This window comes from Gadus macrocephalus, chromosome 1 (assembly GCF_031168955.1).
Source record: "Gadus macrocephalus chromosome 1, ASM3116895v1".
Taxonomy (NCBI): Eukaryota; Metazoa; Chordata; class Actinopteri; order Gadiformes; family Gadidae; genus Gadus; species Gadus macrocephalus.
In genome coordinates this window covers 16,831,530-16,844,137 of record NC_082382.1, presented here as the reverse complement: position 1 = coordinate 16,844,137, position 12,608 = coordinate 16,831,530, and the positions used below count along the sequence as shown (strand labels likewise).

The 12,608-nt window shown below is 46.2% G+C and overlaps 1 protein-coding gene across 1 annotated transcript in view; it reads left to right on the top strand.

Moving 5' to 3' along the window:
* The window catches only part of dock3 (dedicator of cytokinesis 3), a 46,764-nt gene that overhangs the window by 7,435 nt on the left and 26,721 nt on the right, over positions 1-12,608 (top strand). Inside the window, 9 exon segments of the mRNA XM_060055339.1 lie at positions 3,099-3,154; positions 4,922-5,018; positions 6,908-7,056; positions 7,720-7,804; positions 9,142-9,183; positions 10,553-10,707; positions 11,293-11,374; positions 11,473-11,533; positions 12,249-12,396. Coding sequence (XP_059911322.1) covers positions 3,099-3,154; positions 4,922-5,018; positions 6,908-7,056; positions 7,720-7,804; positions 9,142-9,183; positions 10,553-10,707; positions 11,293-11,374; positions 11,473-11,533; positions 12,249-12,396 — 875 coding nt within the window.

Below are 12,608 nucleotides of genomic sequence, written 5' to 3'. Positions count from 1 at the left end.
ACGTGCAATCTCTGTGGCTGAGCTGGAGCCCGGGCAGTAAACAGTAGCACCAGGGTGAGGAGCGCTGTGTAAATACAGTACAAGCTAACAACAAGCCGTCTGAACTGCATAGTTTAGCATATGATTTGGGTTATTATACCTTATTATATAAAGGGTTATAATATATACTAAGGTATGAGAGCTTTGTCTCTTTTGGTATTGGCCAGGTTGTGATTCATGATTCATTGAAGCAAGTCTCACAAATCCGACTTTATATTAACATTTAAAGTCTGTTGGCAGTCAGCTGACTGCCAACATTCAAAGGTTTTATTTATCTTTGAATATATTTCGAGTCGACCAATTGTATTGCCGGGGGCGGGACCGATGGGGATCTGTAGACGCGTGTTACATGGAATGGGTCTCTACTGGAAACAACCTGACCGGAGGAACCAAAACAAATGTGATATGGATGACCATTCATCCCAGATCCAGGAGAGTTTTATACTCAAACGAAAGCATCGTCTTCCAAATGTCCTTGGTCCTTGGTCAACAGCGAACACAAACTCTGCCAGCACTGGTAAAAACTAAACCTTTCCCATAGATGAGAAGGGAAGACAAGCTACAACCTCTTGTACGGAGACTAAAGACCTTAGAAAAATTAGCTGTAAAGGTTTAAAATCAAACCTGTATAGTAGACTGGCCTCTGTAGAAATAAATTGGTAAAGTCTTTTGAGACCTTTGCTTGCACTCACTAATTAATTTATCTTCCGAAAAATGCATCTGTAACAAAACAGGGAACCCTTCGTCACTCCGCCCCTCGCACTTCCTGGTTCCTGAAGAGTCTCCCGCCAGAAGTTAGGCTATAGCGTTATTGAACGATTATCAGCAAGTTAGCTAGGCCAAATGGGCATTGGCTGTTAGCTGTTATGTTGTCTTAATTATGCTATTGTTACGATTGGTATTTTAAGATATTTAGACCTGAGCTCTGTATAACTTATTTTATTGTTAAGGAAGAAAATTCACTAAGTTGATCATATTATGCTGCTGAAATGACCGGATAGTCACCAAACGACATGGGCATCCGTGTGTTGTCCTGTGTATTGTATGGAAAGCATTTAAACACAATTAAATATACTTTGCATTAGATCTGATCTCTCAACCTCACCCCCCCCAAAGAATCATTGATCTTATTTATCAGCAGATGGGGCAAACCCGAGTGACGAGGTGTTCACAATGTCGACAAGCTTGCTAGCTTCAATAGAGTTGCTAATACAATTACTTTCAGAGTAGTTACCAGAGTGCCAACTATATATGATCATCACACACTCACAACCAGGGTGGTTCCGGTTTCACTGCAGGCACTATTTGCTCTGCAGTGGGTGGAAAGGGAATGGAGTGATAGTTTCAAGCCTAAGCCCCTGAGCCCAAAGTATCTCATTCCCTTTAGAGAGCCTGTTTGAGCCTACTCTCCCATGCTGGTTCATTTTGATTGGATTAGATTAGATTCGATTAGTTTACTGCCATTGGTCTTGCTTTGCAGAAAAGTGGTGTTATGCATTGAAGTACATTACGTCCCATATGATGTTGCCATACGTACCGTTTTGGAACATTCCAATGGCAGAAACCAAAACATAGCAGAAGACCGGCCCATGACATGGGTTTAGAGACCTCACTGTGCCGGATCAGAGAAGAACCTAAGATAGAGTATTTCCAACCCCACACACTGTCTGGTGCCCTTTAACACCACAGGGACACGATGACATCCGACTGAAAAACAGGAGCATCACACACAATATGTTATACCCAACTCTGGAATAGGAAGATTGTGGAACGAAATAATGAAGGCAACAATTATCTCCCGCTTCGAGAGATTTCAAATGAAAAGCTGTGGTTACACAGTGCAGTACAATTCTTTTTTTGGCTTATGATATGGAAACATATGATTTACTATGTACTAGTGCATTTGACCTGAATAACGTATGCTAGCTTTAGAATACAAATCACTTTTCCAACTATTTGAACTATTACTGCATGCTACCTAGTACCTGGTGGATACTTAAAGGATGAGGTGGTTTAATTGTGTTTGCTTATCTTGTTGCCCAAATCCCCCTCATATACTGGTATGCATCATTTCGTCTTATTTGGTTGTGCGCTACTCGAAATAACCACCCACTTATATGATTGATTGAGAGTTATTTCTATCCCGGGCCCCTGGTTACGAATTGTGTTTCAAGATTGCATATTTAGCCATAGGTCACGCATCACAATTCTTGAAGTCACGGTCCTCATGAATACAGCAGTTCCTTCCCTCAGAAACAGCATACGCTACTATGAAAAAGGTTATCACCAGCAGGCGATCTCTATTTATAACTCTTAGCCTCTTTTGAACTGAAAGGGCAGAAGTGGATGTGTTTGTGTGTGCGGCACATTTAAGGGAACGACAAGCTAAATCTGTCTGCGAACCGAGGGGCGGGAGTCTCCCCGGTTTCGCCTCTTATAGCGCTCTCCCCATCTATTTACAGTAGCAACCAGCAAAATACCTCCATTTTGTTATGTCGTCTGCCACCCTCACACTAACTCATCCACGCACTTAGCGTGTGTGTGTGTGTGTGTGTGTGTGTGTGTGTGCGCGCGCATGTGTGTGCTTGTGTGTATATCTCAAGAGAGAAAATCAGCTGTGCATGCCGTGGCCAATTCATCACATCTGCCAGATTAGAATAAAGATGACAAAATGCATGTCTGGCACTTGGCACCATTCAGTCTGTAATGTCCTTCCCTCCTAAGTCAAGCCACAATTAGGGCCATTAGATGCTGCATCCTGTATTCCTGTCTTCTGTGTTGTGTGCCAGTTGTCGGTGTCTGTAGAAAACACAACAGCCTTTGGCACTTGTTAATTAAACTGAAGGCTGAAGGCGGTTTGTGTGGAGAATAATACAGAGAAGAGGGAAACACAGGATTGAACTCGTGGATCAAACTGTAGATAATGCTGGCTATTTTTATAGATACAAAAACTCACAGAGAATAGTGTGTTTCTCTGGTGTTGTCTGGTAAATTGTATCTTTAATTGTGACCTCCTTACAGCATTGTTACACCTAACCTTTAACTTTGTCGTCCCGCAGGGTATTTTCCCAACGGGTTATGTTCACCTAAAGAAATCCACAGTGACCAACAGAGGGTGAGTCTCATGCTTTTACAAACACTGATTTTCCAAGGTTTTTATTAAGTCTTTGTTTGTTTCAGTTAATCACACACGGCCGTCATTCACCTTTAGGGTTTGTCATTTGTTCATCACCTGTTCACGGCGACCAGAGAGTAAGGATAGTGTAGTGGTAAGGATGATCCCAGCTGAAAGTTTGTGAGTTTGAACCCCGACCTACTCTACCTGTAGGCATCCTTGAGTTGAAAATACCTGCTCAAAATACCTGTCTGCTGAACGACTCAAAAGTACTTCAGCATGAGCCAGGTGATCTTGGCTAATCCACATTTGGTTCCTGAAGGAAAACAAGGCGGGAGTAAAAGCGGTTATCTCACACTCTTTGTCACCACTTCCGTCCTCAGAGCTAGTGAAGGACGCCAAGGTTTTTTGTGAAGGTTTTTGTAGGGTTTCACCCTACAATAGGGATGAAGAGAAGCTACAGCAAAACATCACCTACTTGTTTTATTTTGTCTCACTTGATGGCTAATGGAATGACGCTCTCTTTTTGAGTCACACCAATGACGTCTTTCCGTTGGCTGGTGTCTGAGCGCGCAAAGCGTCTATTCTCTTCTTCTATTGTCTCAAATCCTTCTTGATCTTCATGCACATGGGGACGTAGAATCAGAGCCAGTACTAGTGTACACGCACGCACGCACACACACACACACACACACACACACACACACACACACACACACACACACACACACACACACACACACACACACACACACACACACACACACACACACACACACACACACACACACACGCAGGCACACACACACAAAAGACTGTCAAAATTTGTACTGTGCGTGGCAGTTGAAAGACAAAAGGCGAAGACAGCAGAAGGCAGAGCAGATCTTTATCAGCCACTGCTCACACAGATCTCATCTCGTGGTTGTGGGCCCCGGCGCCAACTAGTAGCATACTATCACACTGTTAACACTGCCCCGCGGTGGAGCCTGCGCCTAGCAGGGGACTTCCTGTTTGCAATGGAACAATTACAATCGTTCAGATGAGGAGGGAAATTTACGTTATTGTGCTTTGAGTTTTGACTTTGGAGGATTGTGCTTTGCTGTCGGGTGGAGTGACTAAGGTAAAGCTCGAGCGCGTCTTTGTAGTACCTCTGAAGGGTTACCCCTCCCGGAACATAGAACATCACTTCTTTGGTTCCTCCATGTAACAGATTGGGCTGTGGAGTGATTTGATCAAGAGGCATCTTTCTTTGTAGCGCGAGCAACAAAACAAGGGAAAACTTTGATGTATCAAAGTTGGGTGTGTTGATTGCATGCCATGGCGGAGCCTTTACAAAAGAAGAAGTGAGTCATGTGTCTGTCTTTCATGCCATCGCTGTTGTTTTATCCAAAGCTCATTTTCTTTCTCCTCTGACGATTCGCCATGAATGTGGAAAAAATAAAAATAAAAATAACCACAAAAGACTATATTAGTCTTTATAATAATGATGCATCGATCATTGTAATTTTCTTTATTGTTATGATTAATATTGTACGCGGATATTGTACGGATTTGCTCTTCACAGCTCACAAAACGTGATCGGTTTGGTTTTGTCCTATTTGTTTATTCTGTGACATTTCTGTCACGGTGTGTGTGTGTGTGTGTGTGTGTGTGTGTGTGTGTGTGTGTGTGTGTGTGTGTGTGTGTGTGTGTGTGTGTGTGTGTGTGTGTGTGTGTGTGTGTGTGTGTGTGTGTGTGTGTGTGTGTGGTTCTGGTGCGTGCCCCAAGGCTCTGTGAGACGGTGGTGCCCCTGGAGGATCCCATCATCACAGAGACCACCTCCACGCTTCAGGAATGGGCCGTGTTGTGGAAGCAGCTCTACGTGGTCAGTCACACTTTGGATTATCTCCATTGCATCCCACTGGTGTGAACTCTAAATGACATGAACACAGGTGCAGCACCGGGCTGATGCGGTGTTTGATGTGTTGATTCAAAATGGTCCCAATGTGTGCGACTAATTAACACGTCTCCCAGGTTCTGGTTGAATCGTTTACGCCAAACGGTCCCACCCAGATACGCACCGTTGCAAATATTGATAAATTTTTCACACTTAAATGACTTTTCTACAGGCCCTTGGTGTGTCTCTTGAATGTTCTGTTCATAGACACCTTTGTGGAACCCCAGTTGGATGAGGAACACATGGGAAAGCAGTCTTTCAGGAGTTTGAGTGGACTTGTTTGAGTAGACTTGGGAAGGCATACATTGTGTTACTCTTAAAGAATGATGCTTGTTAAGGGAAGGGGTTTTAATTAAATAATGCCTTGCAGGGGTTATGTTACAAACCCCTACAGGTTATTCGATATTATATACTTCCTCTCCCTCCAGTAATCTCTTGATGGCACAGAAAACGTTACAGGTGAATTCAAACAAACAGGGACAGCTGCACACACACACACACACACACACACACACACACACACACACACACACACACACACACACACACACACACGCACGGTAGCTCCTTTTCAGAAGCGTATTTTGAAGCCAGTCCGTCTCACTGTCAAACCTCAGCCGTGTTCTCAAACACTTTCCATGAGGCACAAGGAGAAGGCTCGTCGGCCACAGATACCGGCGCTCGCAGCCGTCCCATCCAATCACACGCGGTGTCCTTCAGACGTTGCTCTCCATCTTGCCCCCTCTCCCTCCCCCCTCCTCCCTCTCCACGGAGACCTCCTCGCTCTGCGTCAGGCCTGCCCTGCAAGGGAAAAAAGAGATGAACAAAAAGGAAAAATAGGAATAGTTGTTACCGGGGGAAACCCAAGGCCCTCTCACAAACGTCCTCCTCCCGATCGTCCCGGTGCTGCCGGGCAGACGCGGGGGTCTTGGGGGGGGGGTGGGGGGGCACGGAGTGGGGTAGAGCGGATACGCCGGCCGAGCTGGCAGTGTCTCCTTACATAACCGCCTGGGTGAAGACTGCTCATGCTCCCAGCCAAACCAAGGGGCCTGAGGCGTGACCGCTGTGATGTAACTTCCTCTGGAGCTCGACTAATGTGTGCACCACTGATTTAACACTAACGCTCGCTTTGGTTGCTAGCCACACACACACACACACACACAGACACATACACACACACTCCCCCCCCCCCCCTGTGCGGTAAAAGCTATAGTTGGGGTCGTGATAGTCCAAAAACAAAAAAAGGCATGTATTATGGGCTACATGGTGATGTTGCTACCTTACCGCAGTTCTTATAGCAGCCAATTACAGTTTATAGCAGTACTTGAAGAAGCAATGGTCTAAGCATAAATGTGCATTAGTTGTAATGTACATAACGAGCCCCAAGGAATAATCCGAGAGGGATAATCAAGAGATGGGCTTTCCGGCATCTCCCAGCCGTTCAGAACATACTCTCTTATCCTCATTAAATGTACATGCCGAGCGGTAGGAAATGACTTGTGCCGTTATGTAAACAAACCTGGAATAGTAGCATAGAAACATTCTGATTCGACGGAACAAGTGTGGCTATCCTACGACTGGTATTACAGACGTAGGTTTATTATTTCTGCTTTTCCCCTGCCAGACTTCATTAATAATCTGCATCACTTGACATTACCATTCAAGAGGTCAGCATCCGTGATCGATACAAACATAAATAAAGGTAACACAATGAAGCCCCTGGGTTAGAGACGTGTGATCCAGATTGACGTGATCCGAGGCGCCTGCTCGAGAAGCCGTCTTTGTAACCCTGGTCTCTGGTCCCGCCCTGGCCTCAGAAACACAAGGTGGACCTGTTCCATAAGCTGCGCCACGTGATGAACGAGCTGATGGACCTCCGGCGGCAGCTGATCCAGGGTCACCTGGCCCAGGACCAGACCCGCGAGATCAAACGACACATCACTGTGCGACTGGACTGGGGCAACGAGTGAGTGGCCGACAAACACAAACAACAACGATCACAACACCTCACATCTAGAGCTGAGGAATGAATTGATTGATTGATCACTTTCACTTTTCCTTTCCCTCCTCTACAACAAAGGCCTTTTCTTTGTTTTTCTTGCTCTAGATAGTCATCCCTGCCCTCTGCGATGTAATATGTGTATGATTCGTATAATGTTTTATGTCATATGGGGAGAGGGGGTTGCGTTATGTTTAGGAAACGCATTAGGTCAATGGGCCATCTGTTGGTTAATGTAGGTTTGGTCTGACTTTACAGTGTTCCTTCATCGTCTTAGTCAACATCAGCATGTATCACTGGCGAGACCGGATGTATCTTTATACATGGGAGTGCTCTGCTCATCGGAGTTTCATTGGCTAGGGGCCCGGTAATAAGCCCTAGCTAATTGGCTGTGCATTTTTAGCTCAGTGCCACCCACTTAATTACCAGTGATATCATGGTACAAACCATCTTGTTAACTAACGTTTGCAGGATCGAAATAACAATTCAATGTTTCCTTAACCTGTGCTATTGCTCTGCTGCTTGGTTCTTCAACTGGACAGATGTCTTTCTGATGGCTCCCATTTCCCTTTCTACCTTTCTCTCCCCCCACTCACCCCCACCCTCTACCCCTCTGTACTCCTCCACCAGGCACCTGGGGTTAGACCTGGTTCCTAGGAAGGAGTTTGAGATGGTTGATCCGGATCAGATCAGCATTTCGGAACTCTATAAAATGGTACCGTCACAATTTATAATTCAACACACATTTAGGCAACAGTGAGTGATTGTGTTTGCGTTAAACTTTTCCTATTTTCTCAGAGTAGCATTGGGCCGTTGATAAGTAGAAGATCATTTCAATCGATCCAGGATTGAGTTGTTCTTCAACGTATTCAAACATTTATTCCATGCACCATAGAGGTTCCTTACGGATTTGTTAATTAATTGAATTGACTTTCAATTAATGAAGAGATTATATTTTTTCAGAATAATTACTACAAAACGTTAGTCGCTTCCTTTGCAATTTGCTTCTTTTGTCCCTCTTTGCCTGGGTGTGGTTCGACCGATAAGAACATGTTGTGCGGCGATGTGTGGCGATGATGAACTCATCCATAAGAAGGTGACTCACAGAAGGCAGCGCTACCCAGCTGCTGCTACGTGACGCCCGCGCGCGCCATGGCGAGCTAGACGAGCGCGACGTCACGCCGTATGACACGCTGCGCACCAGGGCTCGCAGAGAGCGCTTCATCGGGTGAAACGTGACGACCGGCGCGTAGATAAATAACGCTTCTGCCGTTTAAAAGAACGAGTTTTTTTTTTTTATGTTACTTTGAAATCGTGCTGAGTGAGTTGGGTGTTGCCGTTACCATTAGGGGTGGGAGACGAGAATCACTCGAGCAGATCCAAATGAGGAGTAGTGGTTACGGCACAGTGGTAATCAAATGCAGGTCATGTGATGTGGCAGCTCCACAGTTAGGTAAATGAGGAGGCTCCCATCTGGCCATCGGCCAAATGTCTGCACGCAACACGACTCCCCAACCGCCCAGGAGATATCCAATGTTCTCCTTACATTTACATTTTTCCTGCATTTAATGGCGTGCCTTTCTAAAAACAAAGTAAAGCGGTGACCCGTGCCAAAGAAAAATGACTCCTGAATGTCGATGAAAGTGAGTTTGTTTTTTGGCAGGACCCAGGCCCTTGGCGCCGTTTCAGCGCGGTGTAGTGGGGGCTATGTTAGACCGCCGGGCAGTGCGTGTCTTCGTGTGTGTGCGTGTGTTTGTGGGGGATTATCCGGCTTTGTCCTCTCCTCTCCCACGTGTGCACGTTTTCGACATGATGTGGGCTTCTTTTCTACATTGAAGTACAGCCTCTTGGCAATTTAAGTGGGTGAGTTATTCTGTCCGTTTCTGAACCATGGGATGGGAGCCGACCTCCGGGGCAGTGTGTGTAGAAAGTTGTTGGGAGGTAAACGTGTCCTGTGTTGAGTACAGCAACTGAACTGACACCTCCCTCTCTGTTTTTGTGTTTCTGTGTGTGTGTGTGTGTGTGTGTGTGTGTGTTTGTGTTTGTTTACAGCATGTATCCAGCAGACACTGTGGCCAGCAAAGCACAACCCAGGTAAGGCTTTTCATTGCAGCTGTGCATCCGCTATTAAAAATAGATGCCCACACTTCCTTGTACGGCATTCCTTTGCCATTTGTTCTTTCTGAAACGTTTTCCCCTGGCTGAGTTGTTTCCATGCACCCGTTGTCATGGCGGAATCATGTTTTCCGTACTGTGAGTGTTAGCATCAAATGCCCCTGCCTTCGGGATCCACGTCACACTGTACATGCGGAGGCTTTCACGAAAGTGCTACATCGGTGCGTTGACACAATTATGCCTACATAATTGTGCCTACAAACATTATGCCTACACAGTAATGCACGGTTATTAAGACACAGGGGGCACTCTGACTACAACTCAACCGCCCGCAGGCTACCTCCACCCCTCACTCACCCCTGGATCACGCACTCACGCAAACAAGCACGCACACACACGCAGGCACGCAGGCACGCACGCACGCACGCACGCACGCACGCAGGCACGCACGCACGCACGCACGCAGGCACGCACGCACGCACGCACGCACGCACGCACGCACGCACGCACGCACGCACGCACGCACGCACGCACGCACGCACGCACACATACACTGACAAGTGCAACTCTATGCATAATTGAATTCTAGTTTTACTGTGACTACACTGCCCACAGCACTGGGCTTTAGGATGACTCACCTCCACCTCAGAACCAACTTATGAGGATCCGTACCCTGAGTCCACTCCAGGCCCCTTTATGTGATCGAGCCATGTGCGTGTGGGGAGCTGGCTCATTTTATGTGTATATCGTCATACCTTATTGTTGTGAGGGAAACTATAACCGTCACAGACTAGCTTGGGGCAGGATGGTACAGTGACTATGGCGTTGGACTCCCGTTTTAAAAGGTACTGGGTTTGATTCCCAATGTCAGAAGCCGATACCTCAGGCATCAAGGTTTAGGCATCCTTGAGCAGGATACCTAACCCTATACCTGCTCCTTGATGATGTGTATCTGGGAAATCACAGTAAGTTGATTTTGACAATACCATCTGCTCAGTAACTACATACATGTTTTTGGTGGTAATAATACTTAGAAATCTGCCACCAAAACCCCCAATTGTGGCTCACCTAATGATTCCTTAGCTAAATGGTTCTAAATGTGGCAATGTATTCTGTGCAACACCCGCATATACGCCAGGTGGCATGAAACTCATGGTAACGATACAAGCTAATATATAACACTTTGGGTGGAGAAACCAAATGACCTAACACTATTTGTGCTGAGCTTCAGTGGACCGATGACGAATATAGGAATCCAAACGTTTGTCCAAAACCGTGCGCGTGTGTGTGGGAGGGGGGGATGACTTGTTAGTTGCTAAGGTTCTCTATCTCTCTATCTCATTGTCAGGGTGACGGTACGCGGCAGCGCCATGGCGACAGTTGCCGTGTCCCTGTGTCACACCACCTCTTCATCAACCTGAAGAGCTTCACCTACAACAGCATCAGCGAGGACGCGGACGTCTTCTTCTTCCTCTATGACACACGCGAGGCCAAGCAGATCAGGTCCACGCACACGCACGCACGGACGCACACACACTGACACATGCACACACGCACACACAAACAGACGCTCATACCCACCCACACACACACACCGACACACACACACAGACACAGGAAGACACATGCACACACACACACACTCACATCAAAACACACACACACACACACACACACACACACACACACACACACACACACACACACACACACACACACACACACACACACACACACACACACAGACACAGGAAGAGACATGCACACACACTCACACCAAAACACACACACATACACACACACACACACCAAAACCGACACACACACACACACACACAAACACACACACACACACACACACACACACACACACACACACACACACACACACACACACACACACACACACATTCACACACACACACACACACACACACACACACACACACACACACACACACACACACACACACACACACACACACACACACACACACACACACTCACACACACATGTGCTTTGCATTCAGTATTATACAGCGGTTGTACTTATTCCATGGGTTACTAATGTATAGTTTTCTCTTTCAGTGAGAAGTTCATGGTCAGGTTGAACAAGAATGGAGGGCCAAAGAATCCAGAGAAGGTTGACCGGCTGTGTGCACTCTTCACGGTAATAATGGTTCACTCGTATAAGACCAAATCTGATTTAAGATTTGAGCTGCCACAATGGTATTCTGATCACATTGTCTACATTATGTTCCCCTGCAGGACCTAAGCAGCAAAGACTTGAAGAGAGACCTATACATTGTTGCACAGGTCATAAGAACTGGTAAGTTAAGTTCAAATGCAACGTGCAAAAAATCTTCTTTACTACATCTACATTCAGGGCATTTAGCAGACACTTTCATATAAAAGAGACTTACCGTACAATAAGTACATTTGTCAGAAAAGGGAGAAACAATATATTGCTGTTGGTACAGTAAGATTGTTCATAGAACCTAATGCCAAGCACTAACAATTGTTAGATCAACCCCTTCCCCGTATACAACAAAGCTGGCTAGGATAAGATGTTCCACAATGCTAAGTACAATTTTTAAGTGCAAGGACGTACAACATACCATAAGTGCGTACATTAAGTGCCAGGACGTACAACGTACAATAAGTGCGTTAGAGGGGTGGGAGGGGGTTGGGGGATGGGGGAGTCAGTGGGGGGGCTAAGCAGAGTCTAGGTGAACTCTAAACAAGAGAGTCTTGAGTCTTTTGCTTCTTACGGTGTTATGCTCAGCACACACGACAAGACAAGACGACTCTTGACAGAATTCATGTGTTTTAAACATATTTTCCACGGGCTCTTTGTGGCTTTAAGGGAAGGACATTGAACACAGGAGCACGGCTTGAAAATAAAGAGAGGGGACGAAAGGTGTCAGAGGTCATCAGGTCAGAATCAGACCTGGGGGACACCTCAGGCGGCCGACCTGCTTAGACCCCGCCCCCTCAGCCCCTCCCCCCCTAGAGTTGTGGTGATGTGTTTTTGCGGCCCCCAGGTCGTATGCTACTGAACGACTCGAAGAAAGGCCCACCCCATGTGCTGTACAGACGGCCCTATGGCTGCGCCGTGCTGGCCATGACGGACGTGTTCCACACCATCACCGACCTCAAGGAGGAGAAGGACTTTGTGCTCAAGATCTACACGTGAGAACCGACCTCATTTCGTCTTTCTCCCCTTCGTTCTGTGTTGTTGTTTTTTTAATCTTGGCATGATATGTCATGCAAAGTTGTGTTTATTTATAGAGCACTTGAGTGAGACCCACTTAAATGCTCTATGGGAGGTATAGAAAAAAAGGATATAATTATAGAAATACTTGAATAGCTTAACAAACTCCATATCAAGTATATTGTCCATT